Consider the following 17139-nt stretch of genomic DNA (forward strand, 5'->3'; position numbering starts at 1 on the left):
ATCCAGTGCTGTTGAAGTTTCATGATCTAAAGCTGTCATATTTCAAGGTTTCAAAATGCAAAGCTATATCATAGAATTCAGCAATTCCATGGGCAAGACAGATGGTTTTTTGCACATGAAGTGTTGTGGAAGAGGAAGTGGTTTATCAGTGGTATGTTGGCTTACACATCAGCAAATTTGTTGGTTATTTTCCTCAAAATTCCCAAGTCTGTGAAAAATAGTTTAACTTCATTCTTCTTAAAACTGGTTAAGGGTGGGGGGGGAAGGGCATGTTTGCATCTGAAGTAAAAAAGACACAGCAATTTCTAGAAAGATTTTTTTTCCTTTCCCTTTTTTGACCAGTGATCACTGGGGATCACTAGATACAGATCCAGTTGTTAATGGACTGGGCACTGGTCAATGAATGATTTATTTTCATACATTCCTTATCATTACTTTTTCAGTACTTTGTTTATTCCATTACCAATAGCTCCCTTTTGTCCCACTTTGTCTGCACAGATTGGGAAAAGCAGGCAATGGGTAAATTTATAGATGGAAATCCCTTATTACCTTAGAATCAGGACTGACCCATTTGGGGAGATACTAATGAACACTAAAGATTCTGGGAATTCGGGAATTCGGTCCAAGTGATTGGATAATATAGAAAAGATGTAAATGTTATTGTGTTTGAAGGTCTGTAGCTATTGCTTTGCTTTGAGATAGGTTAATTTCACATCTCAACAGCATTTCTGAACAGTAATGATCTCGAAGTACATGGCATTTTTTTCTGTGTTAAGCATGAATTAGAACTTACTTTTGTTAAAACCACATTAACTTAGAAGTTATTAAGCCATACACAGCCAAATACTTTTGTCAATACTCATTTTCACACTTTATTATGGTCCATGCTAGACGCACAGAACAGGAAAATCCAAAGAAGTCAATGCTGACATTAAAGGGTACCATCTAAAGCCACTCAGATAGTTAAAGAAACCCTTACATAACACAGCTCTAAACCACCTTGCACAGACTACGCAAAAAAGGTTCAAGTCAAAGGCAGCCTGCAATGCAGTAATTGTAAAATCCACAGAAGTCAGTGGAAAAACATTAATAGGCCTCTGTAAGAATACCAAGGCTTCACATTTACACTATTATCACCATCTTCAAGTGGAAATTAGGCCAAGAACAATACACGTTCTTCGAAATCACCCTAATGTGCACATCCTTCCAGCACAGAGAATTCTTTATTAACATGTACTTAATACTAACTGCTAATAGACTGTATTCTCTTACAAAGTCATCTTGGAGACAGAACCTGCCTTCTTTCAAAACAAGCAGACAGAGCAAGACTTGTTTTCTTTGAATAGGTTGCCATGCCATGCCCTTTGTAGCTTGCCTCGATACACCTGGTGTGTTTACTCATCTAAAACTTTTCCAACCTGTTTAAAAACTTTACCACAGTATTTGGATAGTAGCCTCACAGACTCACATTTGCACTCACTGCATATGTGATGCATAACAGAAATCAGTCAAAACTCATGACAGCCTGCCACAATTCCAGGGACTGAATACTGACTTTGGATTTACCCCAGAAGCTGCTAAATCTGCAGGGATTAAAAATTCACAATTTACCTCAAATGTGTGGATATTTGGCCCTCTTTGAGTTGCACCCATGAATGGAGAACAATCTATTCTCTCAGTGTAGTGATACATTTCTAAAGAACAAAGGGAAACTCCAGAGGCAAGTAAAATGTGGTCATTTCAATTAAGCTGATGGAACTATGAGAAATTATGCCAAAGGGTTTGCCTATGCTGGCTCAAAGCTTGCTGCTGAAGATGATATATATTTTCTAACCTAAGAATGCATTTTCCACTGTCCAGCAGCTAGTTAAGAAGATTAATGACTGCTTTGTAGTTTCAATTAAATTCCTTTATCACCAAGAGGGACCAAACAAGTTTTGATTTCAAAAGTACTGCTTAAGAAAGAAGACCAGGGCTGCATAACACTGACATTTTATTAGAATTCATCTGTAACAAATGGAACTTGTGTCAGCAAAGAACTGATTTTCATACAGACTTCCTTTTGCCACCAATGTAACGAAGTAAGAAAATAAAAAGCACGCCTTTCATTCTGTAAAACATTTATGCGTACTACTAATTAGAGGTAATTGTATCTTTTTTAACAAGCCATTTTACAAGGTAATTTTTTAAAGTTTTTCAGTCTATGCATCCAAAACAAGAGCAAAGAACACAAGTTTTTATTATCTTTGTAAAGACACTCCAAGCTTGAATGGCAAAGCCACATAATGGATGGTTATAATGAGACCTGCAGCCTTCTGATATCTGTGGAGTATCAGGGCACCAAGGGGAAAAAAAAAAAGAAAATAATAATAAAAAAAAAGAAATAAAAAAAAAAAAAAGAAAAATGGGAGAGAATAAAAGGAAGCAAAAAAAGCAGTTGCTTTTTTTTTCCTTTTACATGTTCTGTGTCTTTTAAATACATACAAGTGGGTTTTGTAAGCAATTTCTTACAGATGGGTTCAAGTTATTATTGGGTGTAGAATCAATAGGGCAGTGCATAGTACAAAGGTATATATAGAAAGTGCAAATCTCCTTAGAAGGTCACTCCTTCCCCCAGCCATCTTCTCTGCTATCTAACCACTCAAATAAATTTTTAAAAAAGAGCTAAATTAAACCTTTGTATAAATAATTTTTATATATTTTGTGGGTTTTTTCCCCCATTGTAACTAATTACAGAATTAGACATAACTACACATACAAACGTAAATAATAGCACCGTACTGGTTATGCTGATGAAACCAATTTTAAGCTTGGAAATGTATGATGTATGTAGACAAAGATGCTCACAATTTAAATTAACTGTAGAATACATATATTGGAATACAGAAAGTGGAATGCACATCAATGATGCTAAGAGCTATCATAAGAAACAAAAAACCTGAAAGGAGTATTTAGTTGTTCAACAGTTTTTCTCACAAATTGGCTCTGCCTTTTTTTGTATTTCTTTTACTCCCTTATTTTTGTTGGAGCTTGCAAGACAGTCTGCTAGGGAAAATGCACTGATCTTTGTACAGATCCAGTGTGCAGGAACCTTCTTTAGTCTATGTTTTCAAAATGACACTTTGTTTTGTATTTCTGAATTCCTATGTTTGAGTTCAAGAACATGACCACACTACATAACCTGGTATTTTAATAATTATTTCAAAGTATAAATCAAGAAGGAAGAAGAGAAAGAAACATAGTGCACATTCTTCTCTGGTTCAGATGTAAGTTATAGAATCTCATTCTGAGGTAGCCTTCTATAATACTTCTATTCCATATATATATATATTTATACTTCTGTTTTGATTTTTTTGGTTTGGGTTTTTTTTTCATTACAAAAGTGCTCAAATACAATTGCTGGAGTTTGGTCTTTCTTATTTTTACTTCTCATAGGAGTGGGAAAATTGGAAGAAGAACTAAAAATGTTGAGGCCACATGGAGAAGCTACAGCAATGCTCCTATTTGAAACCCCAAAGAAAGCATCCTTTGATGCTGATGTACTAACAATGGCAGAACACACGCTGACCAAGGTCAATGTAAACGGCATTCTAGAAAGAGTCTCAAAAAGTACTTTGTGCTGTTTAGAAAATTTTCCTTTTTCCTGGAATAAAATCTGTCAATCTCCAATATGTCATGTGGGCTCAGTCTTGCTGGCCTTACATGAACCTTCCCACTGAAAGCAAGGGTTTGACTTTAGCAATCTGTTGACACAAGTGAATGAGCAGGACTTGTCCCAAAATAAATCTGAAAAAAAAAAAGAAAATAAAAGAAAAAAGGAAGATGCATAAGAACTGCTGCTGTCAACTACTGCTACTGTGCTGCTACAGCTCGGCAATGACAGATAACACTATAACCAGTGACAAAGTGGGTTTGAAAAGCCAACCAGAAATAGATTTCCAATTTGTGGGCTATTCTGTTATTAGAAATATGGAAAGATAAAGGGCCTTGACTACCTATATGTTTTGGGTTATCATTTATTACCATCCATACTTGATTGGAAACTGGAAATGCATATTTTTCGAAATTGTCTGGTACATGTATTAAAATGTCTGAAAAGAACAACAGAGATATAAACAAACTAAACTAAATACAAATGAAGGCTAACTTAAAGAAATACTATTCAAAATAGGCATCAAATATAAGGCACTCTAAATGTAAAATTAAAATAAACCCCAGCATCCCCAAACAATGCTGTATGCCACAAAACGTTTGATTTCACAGAGCAATGTGTGTTTGGCTTTGCCCTGTTACATACGATAAATGTAAATTATATAGCGCACACTATAGACAGTATACTATTGAATACAATTTTAAAACATCTTAATACCTAGTATATTACAACATTCTCCCCTCCTAAAGGGATATGCACTGACCTTTCCCACATGCACACCTCCTACATTTAATAATATGATTTCTTATTGCACTATAGTGTTACAAATATTGAACTTCACTTGAAGCCTAAATCACATACTCTGTGTGCGTGTGTGCATGTGTGTGCTCTGTATGTGTGCATGTGTGTGTGTTCAGGTGGAAATGTGGATAGAAATATTATTTGGGATAGAGATGGCATTCAAATATCAATGATGTGCATTCCTCACTTCTCTTTGAAACAGAAGTTTATGGACCTTAAAAATGCAGAGATGATCAAATTGCAGTCTGATACAATTGTAGTATGTGGAAAAACTTTCCCAATGCTTTCATAAATCCAGGTATGTAAGGACTGATATGTTTATGTGCATGTGTGTGAATCTGTATCTGAATCCATCTGTATTCTCTGCAACTATACAGAGAGTCAAAAAAGGGTAGACAGTAATACATATATATATATATAAAAGAGAGAGGGTGTGAGTGTGCATGTGCATATGTGTGCGTGTGTGTGTATGTGCTAGCAGCATCTTTATACTTTGCGCCTCCCTGTTGATTCCAAAATAAACCAAAACCCCCATTTTGATTTAACTGATTACAATGAATATTTTCTTAAAGAAAAAAAAAACCAAATAAAACTACAAAATTCATATCTAACAAGACTGTGGTACTGTAGGACTGCACAAAAATGTGCAAATTTTCAAAGTATCTAACATTTCTACAGCACAATATTACAGATAACAGTTCTACAGCTTAAAAAAAATCTACATTTTTAAACAAAAATATTAACAGTTATGCAACTTTTTCTTTAATTCACTTCATCGAATGATAAACTCTTGTTAAAAAAAGGAAAAAAGTTTACACAGTTAAAAATGAAGCACAGGTCAGCAGTATCTTTACAATACTAAAAAACTAAATCAAGGACTTTCTTTTTAAACATTCCCACATTTTCCCTTAAGTGTTATGATGAGCAGTATGATGGGAAACGGTGATGTTGAAGTAAGGAGTCCGCTTTGTTTGGGAAGCCAGAACCCAACCTTGCAACAAACATCTTGCACTGAACTGCAGTTCTCAAAACTCCTCTTTTCAAAATCATGTAATCCTGAATAAGATGATCACTCTTTCTGATTAAGTTTCCTCTTCCCTTTAACTTCAACCAATGTCAAACCCTTGAGGTATCTGTTAATGAGATCCTTCAGACGCCTCATTGGTCAGGATTCTTTTATTATGGTTAGGTTATTAAACTGTGAATTCTTGGTCCACATGGAATACTTCTTGTTGGGTGGGGGTTTTTTTTTGTTGTTTTTTTTGTTTTATATATCCCCAATATTTTGTTCATTTGTTTCTTTTTTTATTATTTTTTATTTTATATATCCCCAATAATTGCTCCTTAGCTAAGAGTTAAGAAGTACTTCTAAAGCACATTGTATGGCTCAGAAGCGGCTCTCTGGATCTTAAAGGGCCTGCAATAAAAATCCACAATGGGTTTTTATGTTGCATAGTGATCAAAGCTGCCCAGATACTCCAGTGCGGCTCGATAGCAGAACTGGTATTGATCCTAGAGAAAGAAAAACAGAAAAAAAATGCATCAAAAAATCAGCTTGTTGGTTGGTTTCTAGTTTCTTTCAAGTAATAGTGAATATTTTGTAGCTGCAAACAAATAGACTGCAGAGGCATCTGCAGTTCAGCAATATTCACTTGCTGACACCAACAGAAAACCACTCTGAGTTACAACAGATGAAGATAGACAGTCATTTAATGCAACAACATTTTCCACAGAATGGAGCTTCTTTTTGTGCAGAGACTATATACCCACCTACTGACAGTCTGTTATTCTGGATTAAAACAATATCAGCATTAAGCTTTCTTCTGATAGGAACATGCTAGGATGCTTTCCATGCTCATATTTGAAAATAAGTACCAAAATAAACAATGAATTCTACAGCTAATACAACACACTAAGTAAAAGGGTCCATCACAGCCTGAATATGGAATTCTGTATGGAAAACCATCACTTTAAAAATCATGCAAAGAAAGCAAAGGGAATTCCAGCCTTTCAGTAAGATAGGCTTTGATGAAGATGTGAAGATACCTTGGCAAGAAAAAGACTTAAGGAGAAATATAGAGCTAAAGGACCTCATTCACCTAAATCAGACTTCATTTCAACCTATACCTGGAGACAGAGAAGTTTAGTGTGCTGAGAAATTTTCTCATACCTCAGATGAATCTAACATTTGTAAGTTTGTGTTATTCTCACCTCCATAAAGCAGTCCTTTTGCACATTTATGTTGTTGCACACTTACACTAAAATGGCACATCTACGTATTTATTTCCAACTGCCATTCTTGGTTTAAATGGTAAAAAGTAAAAAAAAAAAATTTAAAAAACAAAAATAAAAGAAATTTCTCAAAAATACCAGGGATGTCTATTTATTTTTCTGATAAAATACCACACAGTGCTGTGTGGTAACTGCACAGGTTGCAGTTAAGATCACAATTAAAATCCTTTCGGAGGCCAGAGAACTAATCAGATATTTGCTTCACTGAGGTAGTATGATTACTCATAGTTCATTTCTGTTAGTTGGAATAGTTAGAACAGTGGCAGAATGCATTACACACATGCTTAAATTTTAAGTGTGCGTATGGTCCACATGGAAGTGCTTTGTTTAATAAGGATTAGATTTCCTGGCAGTTTATAACTGAATGAGAGATTTGTTTGCCACAGAATCCTGGAAGACATGCCTACAGAACACCTCTGCTTTCAGCAGCGGGGATGAAGGGCAGCATACAGAAATAAGTCAAAGCAGGAGGAAAGAGCATATATTGCAGAATTGAACTCTGCATTTGTCAGGTAGGCTCAAAGAAGCATAGTTTCTGTGTACTTTAGCTATTTCTTGCAGCCAAAATGACAGAAAGCAGTCATTTTTCATTTTGCTTATCCAGAAGAATGATGGTAATGGGAAAGAAATGGAATTAACTCTTCAGTATGGTCACAGTGATTTACTTGGCTAACTGACAAGATTAAAAATAAGTATCTGTATTTTTCATATAAGCTTTATGAAGTTGTCTTCTTAGAAGTAAAACTATCCAGCTTCTACTTTTCTTGTGGAAAATGGCAAACTCTGGGGAGCCATCTTAAATTTCACAGACTTAATTTAAAGGCCTGTGTCAATCAAATTATACTAAATAAATGTGTGATCTAAAATGTTTCCCTTCTCTTTTCCTTTTTGTTGGTCCCCCTAACCTATTGACTCTGGCTTAGTCCAGGTCTTCTGCTCAGAAATTAAGGCAAAAATTAAGGGCATTAACTGATAATGTTTAAGCATTCTTTATGATGTGGCAGATTTCCAAGCATACAGGCACAGGTAACTGGTCTAAACTGCTTATCACTTTCTTTATTTCTCTATGCCACACTTAATAGCACAGAAATTATTTACACTATAGTTATCCTGAATGCTGAATTTACCATTATGATTTTCAGGCCAAGGAGCCACTTGCTTGGTGACACAAAAAAACATGAAAATAATACAGTGTCAGTCTGAAGACATAATCAAGACCTTGCTCCCAGGGAAAAAAAAAAAAAAAATCAGTTGATCCACCTGCAGAAACAATTTGCCTGCTTCTTTACTACCACACATTTCTGCCAGGGAGCATGGATCAAATAAAAATGTGTCATGCTTCACAAATGGGTATTTCTTAACTACCATAATTTAGGATCCACTATTGAAACTATTTTTTTTCTTCCTCATCTTGCAGTAACTACTGTGATAACAGGAAATAGTCCTATTTTACGTGGTAGTCACAGGGCCAATATATGTCTTCAGATATTACTGTAAGCATGTCTTATACAGTATCTATCTGTGCATATTTTTGCTTGTGTAAATACTATTTCTTTTCCATCACCATTGCATAAGGATACTCATGCTCACCTCTGTCTGTACCATGGCTGGCCGCTGTGTCCTTAACATTTTGACAGTCTGGAAGATGTCTACAACACCTTCATATCTCATTCTTTCTAGCACAATGCTCAGGGTTATGAATACTCCAGTCCTTCCAACGCCCGCACTGTTGAAGAAAATGAAGACAAAATAAAAGGAAAAAACAAATGTTAATTGATAGTTAATGCTGAAAGAATTGGCTGACAAATTCTTTGTGGTTACAACACACCATATGTGTATAAATTTCTATATGGGGAACGGCTCACTAAGCAAAATTCCATAGCAAATTACCACATTGCATTCAAAAGAATGACTGCACTCAAGTGAACCTCACATCTACTGATTACATCCAGACTCTCCAGTCTTCCTTGCAAAGACTTGATTTGTTCATCCAGATATACAATAATCACTGCATGGTGAAGGCAAATGTTAACATTTGTTGCCAATAACATACATTGGAACTGACAAGAGAAAATGAAGCCAAAATGCATTTTACTGCTTGCTTTACTTTAGTTTCTCATGTATATGCCCTGTTTTGCACATCTTCTCTGTGTTATTTTACCTTCTACTTTAAGTTTGAAGTACAGATGTTCGTTTAATATTGAACTTGTTCATACATGGTCTGATTCAAATAATGGACAGAGAAAGATCTCAGTTCAGGTCTTATTCAAGTCTGGCAGTCTGGATCTTTGCTTTCCAGTGCTGATATACATTTACCGTGTTTGTCTACATTGGTCTTAAAAGTATTCTTTGAATATATATGTGTCTTGTTTGCTCTCTGTTCTGCCCTGGGTTTCTGCTATTCGCTTTAACCCGCAAGAAGTGATGGAAATTCTTGCCATCAATAGAGCCAATAGCTGTCAGCTTTTAAAATTAAACAATCACTTATTCAAGATGATTATTCTTTGCAAAAGAGACAGGTAACTACACAGAGAAAAAGACTTTGTAAGTTTGAACTTCTATGAATGGAAACCAAACACCTTGTCATCTCACTGTTGATGCTAATAATTTCACAAGGTTTCCTGCAGCCAGATAACCCTGGAAAGCTGAATATTTATGAGACCTGTTCACCAGACAGATGAATGGAACAGCATGAACAACAGGAAAATCGTGAAGAACTCTTGAATGAGTTCTTGTATGAACTATGACAGAAATCCAGCAAATTCAAAAAGTAGTGTGGAAATTGAATGTTCAAATTGTATGATGGTATCTTGGTGTTTGGTCTAGGTCAGAGCTCTTTTAGGGCTATTAGACATATGCAATTGCATTTATAAATTTTGCATAGGATGTGTGCCTTCAGGTTGCTGAAGCCAAAGGACAACTGACACACCACTTGACACAATATCACGTTGTCAGTGGTGATTTACCTATGTGATATAATAACAGTCCTGGACATCTAAAGCAATTGCAGTGCAAGGTGCCTGATGAGGTAAATTAGACAGCTAGTACGTTAGAAACATCCTGAAAAATCCTGGAACTGGCTCGTTGGAACCAGCTTGAACTTGGCAGACCTGATTACAGTGTGATCTAAACTAAGTAGCCCAGGAAATGACCAGGAGAATGAACACAGACTACCATTTTACATTGTCCTGCTCTGCTATTTAATTAAAAAGAAAAATATTTACATGTGTGAGAGCATTCTGGCCTCACAGTAGACAAATCTTTGTTACTTTAAAAAAATTACTTGGAAATCTCAGGCAAAAGGAAGAAATTCCTTTTCTTGTCTTGGGTACTTAAAAAATCAGCAAATGTCTCCAGGAGAGACTTAATGAGGAAGAGAAACGAATATGGAAACATGTCAATGCTTGCAAATCCTAATTGGTCATCAAGTGTAATGTCTTGAGAAAAGCCTGTGGGAAATTGATCCTGTTCCCTTTAGAGTAGCAAACATACTTTAACATTGGAACAATTCCTATCCAAAAATGCTAAGGTTTTCTAGAGTAAAGAAATCCTTCATGATGCATTATAACTCCCCATGATTCATATTTTAGACTAGAAGCTAAAGTTGAGATGCTTTAATGAACTATGTGGATGTATTGATTTTTGGCAAGAGAGAAGAGTTTATTATTAAAAATACATCTTGACTGCATTCTGGGAAAGGTCTTCCTCAGTCTTGAGCTAAAAGCTGGAATAAAAAGACTATAAATATCTAATATTGGTTTAAGTGAAAATTTTACTTCAAGATGAATAGCCCATTGCTTTCTAAAATAGTTTTAAGTATCTGCCTCATGAGGTTAGAAATTTTTTAATTCAACACACTGACCTATTTGTAAAAATGTTACGGAAAAAGAAAATTTAGATTTGTGGGTTGGGGGGGTTTACTGCATAACAGAGAAAGCAAGCTTGTGAAAATTATATAGAGTGTAAAGGAGACCCAAAGGAAGTGACACTAGGGGTGTTTTAATTCACTGTAGAACTCATCATGGTACAAACTGAAGGCATTATTTCAGTAATTCCTCAGAGACTAGGAAAGCACAGGTATCCAGGATCTTGTGTTTCCTGAAAGAAATAAACAAACTTACTAATTTGCTAGGGACACTTCCTATTCATGTAAGTTGGCTAACACTGGCAATGATAATTAGCATTACCAGTCCCTAAATAGTCATTACAATAATGATAAAGACATTTAAAAACCAAGCCATGATTAGTTACACTGCATTTGACTTTCTTTCTAGCAATGTCAATGGCAGAAGTCCATAATTTTACCATGAAAGATCACATCCATTTGGGAGGGATATGTAATGTAATGGAAGCAGTATTCACAGTATTCACAAGTGGACAAGTCTGCATGGCACAAAGAATCTAGAATAAAAATACTGCTCGGCTTTCTTATCTGCATAAAGGCATAAATATTGCTTATTACTCCTGTCCTCTCAAAACTCATTAATGTTGAAGAATGAGGTTTATTCTTATCTGGTTTGTTCTTCATCCCCCTTGTGCAATGAATCCCAATCAGTGCCCTGTATGCTACTCTCCTCAGCAGCCTGTAAAAATTTTTAGGCACACAAGAAAAGTAGGATTCGAGTATTCCAATACATTTATTTTGTCTGTCTTTCAGATTAGAGGATCATAAAGAACTCAAATTCTGTTTACCGATGACTTTGGAAAGAGGAAAATTTCTCTTCCTCTGTTTACTAGGCTCTAGTAAACTCATTTGTCTTCATGATAGTATTGGGACACTATTTGGCTTGCAGTAAGAACTTGCAACTTGTGTCAGTATTTTGCATCTCTGTTATATAAATAATAATATTTAATCTACAAAAAAGAATTTCATATTACAAAAATGAGTATCTAAAATCCTAATGGAATTTATAGAAAACAATTTATTAAATAGGAGATAAGAGATAAAGATATCATTTTTGGCCATCTGCTATAGGCTCTAGAATACTGTAGTGGAAATAAATAAAAAATACAAGAATATTAAAAAACCCATGCTGGATTATTTCTAAACACCATGCAAGTAATTTTCATCTGCATATCAATTGCAAAGAAGGGAAGTCATCACATCAAAAATGAGCACAAAGTTCTGAAGCTAGAACTCATAAACTCAAACCTCAATGATTTCTTTGACAGGCAAAATTTCTAAACATTACTTTCTATTCCATTCCCTTTCTTGAGATAGCTACCTTTTTTTTTTTTTTTCCTCATCTTGATTGCTACTAATGTGCCACTGAGGTGTAACTAGCTTGGTTGCAGATAATAATTCCTACTGAAGTAAAAGCCTTTAATTTCTAGCGGAAAAAATATCAGATGTAGCAGCTTGTGATAAGGCTCTTCCTATGCCTTCTGCGGGCAGCACAGACTGCTTTTATGCTGAATTAGAAGCATTTATATGTGAAAAAATCACGTGTTTCCACATATTTCTGAAGAACCATTTTTGTATAAATGGATTATCACAGAACAGTTCCCATTTCATACAGCAGTTCATGCTGTTCCATTTTAGATCCTCTATTTGATTACATGATATGACACTTCACCTCTGAAATGTTGTTTAAATATACACGTTCACCACAATCAGCAATCAACTTTACGAAAAAAACAAATCTGCATATAATTTGTTTTTAAGCTTTATTTACTTACCTGCAATGAACAGAAATTGGTCCATCCTGACCAAATTGCTCTTTTGTTTTATGCACTTGGCCAATGAAGTCAATAAATCCTTCTCCAGACTTTGGCACTCCTTGTTCTGGCCAGTCAGTGAACTGGAACTGCCTCACTGTTCGGGACTGGCCATCCTTTAACAAAAGTTAGACACAAATAAAGCACGTTGCTGTGGCTTGAAGTTGGTCAGCGAATAATCATAAAGACAATCACAAAGTAAGGATGTTGAGAGGAGATGGGGAATGGCTAAGATTACATTTATGGAAACTCTTTCAACTGCAGTACTACTATTAAAGCTTTTGTATCAGCCCAAAAGTATTATTATGAGTTTCATTAACCATATTGCATGGATTCTCTTCCACACTGCATAGGAGAGTTGCCTGGCATTCTGATGGTGTAAAAATTGTGCCTGAGGTCAAAGCTATAACAACCCCATGAGGAGTATATGACTTTTTTGGTATATTATGTTTTGAATCCTGTGGACTACAAATTCCTTTATATCAGGTAGAATAAGGTCATCTAATCTGGCTTTTCATTTCTGAGATATGCTCAACTACTTCTCAGCAGGAATATCTTTACTGATAAGACTTGTTTAAGTCATTGCCCTCCTTGCAGATGTTATCTTTAACAGTAAGCTGCTTTCTATGAGGTGAACATTTTTCCTGCAAGAAGATGGATAAACAAGCTGGTTGTTTAACAAATTTCTCTTCATTAATAGTTCATTTAATTCACCAACAGCTTGGAGTTAGTTAAAATTGAAAGGAAGGGCTTCCTTTCTTAAAACAAGCCATCTGAAGCTCTTCAATCCCCATGGTTAGGAATACTAACAGTTTTTCTTTAAAGTGCCGAATACAGCATCATGGTTATTTTTATAATGAAGCCACTGGAATTACTAAATGCCAACTTGTGCTATCTGCCTATTTAATGAGCAAAAAGTCAGGACACATAAAAATGCAATACAAATGAATAAAGCAAATTTGTTCTGCATTTTCAAACATTGATGATTTTGACACTGTCAATCTGCACGTCTGTAATGTTTAAAATCATGGCAATATGAGCCAGTGATGTTAACTGGTGCCTCTAGACATCATGTTTTCTAAGCACCTACCCTGTCATGTCTTCAAAATGGTCTTCTATTAAGTGAAACTCTTGAAAAATTGAACTTTCTTCTAAGTAAAACTCATGAAAAATTGACATTATTACTGGAGATTCCCATCAAAAAGCAGCAAGTTATGCTGGAGGCAGGAATAATCTTTCTCACTTTTTCCTTAGACCACAAGCATTCAACTGCTACAGACATTTGAAATTATATAGAAGTGATTTTAAATATAACCAAAGGAAACCCCAATAATTTGCTTTTATATTTCCTCTGGCTCTGTGGGATTTTGCTTCCTGTGTCTCAGATGAGCGAGGAAAACAGAAAAAATGTGTGTGTGCCAGCAACTACTCCATGAGAGGACTCCCACAGTGTGTATTTCCACTAGGTCACACTGACAATTTAGTGGCCTGTATCTGTGAAACACTTTTTTCCACTTAGACAAATAGGTAATGTTTGAAAATATTCACCCAATTGGATTTATTGTGGGCATCAACACAAAGAACTAAATGTTTAGTTCCAAAAATGGCATTTTGTGAATACAAACATCTCTAATAATGGCTTCCGTAATCCCATTTTCTCCAAAAAAGACATAATGAAATTGCATCCTCCAGATAGCCTTAGGCAGATGATATAAATTTATCAAGAAGACACAAGTACAGGTTGATTCCCTTCAAAATAACCTTCTATTCTTTCAAAGCAAAGAAGGAAAACCTGAAATCCAACTTACTTTTTCCAGGTAGAAAAAGTAAGGAAGACACTAATTTATTTAAGTCCAGTCTGTCACTGGAAAGTTAACACATTTCTCTGTCATAAATAGATCTAATGGTAAGTATGTCTTTTTTGGTGTGTATATATCAACTGCATTAGTATGTTTCATGATTTAAGTAACTCAGTATTCCAATGCAAGTCTGTGAAATGACAATAACCTCTGTTATTTAATATTATTTAATGAGCAGAGAAGTAAAGTTACTTAGTCTATGTTAGACTAGCATTAAAGCATATGGGGAACTGATCTGCAATTTTTACAGCTCCCTCTGTTACTGACATTACAAAGAGTGTTGATTTCTTTTAATGAGATTCTTGCCAACAGCAGTCCAGATACAAATGCCAAATTTTATTAAAATCTTTACTTTTAAATACTGTGACAGTTTGCACAGTTGGTTATCAAAATAAGTACTTTAAAATCCCTGTGTGGCACAGTGGGCTTTTAATGTTTTATCCTGTTTAGTGGCTGACCGTTTGGATTTATTCTTCCTCCTCACAGGGGATATTCAATTGTCTTTTGATTATGCTTTAGAATTGATATTACTCTCTTACAGGCATCACTAATAGTTTAGCCTTAAATAAGACTGGCCCAACATATTGACCTCTTGAGTTTCCAGAGAAAGTGAGTACAAAGCCGTTTGAAGCAATACCTGGAAACAGTTACTGAGGTCAACTTCACCACACAGCAACTCACAGCTCAGTTTCAGAAATAAAAGAGAGTTCCACTGCAGACACTTGCTGGTGGCATCTACACAGGTACAGTGCCTTGTTTTATGTCCTTGTGGAATAACTGGTCATCTTGGCTCTGCCAGAGCATGGATGGTGTTATAACAGCACAGATGGACTTGGAGATGAGAGGGACAGAGGATGTTTGCAATCACTCCAACATTTACTCTTCTTTGAGTGCAACAATTTAGTCAAATGATTTCAATTACTGGGCGTGACAGCCACAAAAGCCTAACTAGAGAAAAACTATAATGTACATTTTGGTACGAATTTCCGACTTCCAGTAATTTTGGAAGGCGATATAGTTTTCCAGCATAACTAGAAAATTCAGGATGGTGCTGTCAGCTCACTGAACAAAATTTGGACCATCAAGATAAGGAGGTTCTTAAAATTTGAGAAGCAATAACATGTGACAGTAAAATGTTATACCAGGACCTTCAATGTGCTTAATGCTTTCTAAAAGAGGTTTATTAATATCATGCCAAATAAAATTAGTTCTGATAAATTTAATTATTTAATTATTTGGCCCTTTAATGGTTTGATAGCTGTAGGTAAGCAGACTTGCCTAAATATTCTACTTCAATGCAAAGTCTTGAGGGAACTTTTTTTAAAATATAAAATATTTGGGGACACTTTGATTACAGCTATGGCTTTTTGTTATAACTGTAATTTTGTGATCAGAGCTTTGTGAACTATGTCACACAATAATTCTTCCAACTTGAGACAGACTTTTAATAGAAAATCAATTAAAACTATCAGGATATTTGCAGTGAAATTGGATTTGACTATCTCTGCTTGCAAGCATGTTTAAAGACTGATGCTAGGAGCCTGTTCTCCACTTTTCTTAAGCACAAATAGGCTAGAGAAGATGTGAGTCGTATGATTCACATTTCAAACGGAATGAAAATCAGATCCAATGCATCTACAGTTCCTTTACAAAAATCTACACCCGAATCTCATTTGCCAAAAAAAAGGTTCATATGCTCACTTGATACAATAATAACAATACTACCCAATTTTACTTGATGCTCACATTAAAAGCAGTGGTCTAGTTAACCATGAGGAAGTCTAATATTTCAGAACCTGACAGGCAACTCTGAGTAGACACTCATGATATTCCTAGACATTACATCCTGCTGTTGTGCTTGAACAAGTATTATTCCACAGTGCCTACAGAAACAGAGGCTGACAGTATGTTTTCCTACCACAGAGACTGAAATGTTAGAAATCAAGTCAGAGAAACGCCAAATATACATTAAAAGTTTATGTATGTTTAATCTTATATGAGTATTCAGTTTTGGACTCAGGAGTTCAGATAAGAAATGAAGTATGAAAATGAGGATGCTAAGGTCACAGCTGCATGTGTCTAGTCTGCAGATATACTAGAGAGCTGAAAATATACTACATGAAAAATCAAATTATAATGTGCAAAGCTTGTCCAGCTTTTCTTATGAATGTCATTTGCTTTGCAGTTTTAAAATCTCAGTATATTAACCTTCATACTCACTCAGCCTCAAGGGCAGTGCAAAACAAAAAAAAACACTCTATGTTGCAAAAATTATAGCCAATAATGATCAAGGGGAAAATGAGGAAAAAGAGGAAAATAGTTCTCAAATAATCTAATGTATTTTGGCACAAATAGTTCAGAACTATAAAACTGTGTTACCCAGATGCTAGATCTGAATGAAGTCAATCATTCCTACAGAAAGATCCCATTTATTTAAAAATAACTTCATCTGATTTTTTATTATTGCTTGTAGAAAGTATATCTCTGGGTTTTCTTAATAATAGTAAAAATCCTAAAACCCCCAAACACAGAAAAAAGAAAGAAATAAACACTTTCTTTTAAACTTATGGGAAGAAATGTAATGTTATGTTGACTTACCCTTGCATCTGTAACCTTGAATTCCCTCAGAATATACTGTGGCATGTTGTACTCTGCCATTGGATCTACCACAAAATACTGGTATCTGGCTGAGCGCTCCGCAGGCCAGTACTGGTGGCATTTTTCCTATGAAATAACAAAGTAAAATACATTTCCTATTATCTGAGAGCGCTACCATAAACTGGTATAAACCCTTTTTTACTCAGCTAAGTATAATAT

The 17139-nt window shown here is 35.2% G+C and overlaps 1 protein-coding gene across 50 annotated transcripts in view; it reads right to left on the reverse strand.

Annotated features, from left to right (window-relative positions):
• Positions 1-1976: 1976 nt before the first annotated feature.
• The window catches only part of PTPRD (protein tyrosine phosphatase receptor type D), a 1168317-nt gene continuing 1153154 nt past the window's right edge, over positions 1977-17139 (reverse strand). For all 50 annotated transcript variants that reach the window (XM_074533114.1, XM_074533153.1, XM_074533152.1 and 47 more), the window contains 4 exons: positions 16921-17046; positions 12425-12579; positions 8336-8471; positions 1977-5965 (listed from right to left, as the gene is read on the reverse strand). In XM_074533114.1, coding sequence (XP_074389215.1) covers positions 5897-5965; positions 8336-8471; positions 12425-12579; positions 16921-17046 — 486 coding nt within the window. In that variant the 3' untranslated portion in view covers positions 1977-5896. The remainder of the gene's footprint in view (positions 5966-8335; positions 8472-12424; positions 12580-16920; positions 17047-17139) is intronic.

The sequence above is a fragment of the Zonotrichia albicollis genome, chromosome Z, assembly GCF_047830755.1.
Source record: "Zonotrichia albicollis isolate bZonAlb1 chromosome Z, bZonAlb1.hap1, whole genome shotgun sequence".
NCBI lineage: Eukaryota > Metazoa > Chordata > Aves > Passeriformes > Passerellidae > Zonotrichia > Zonotrichia albicollis.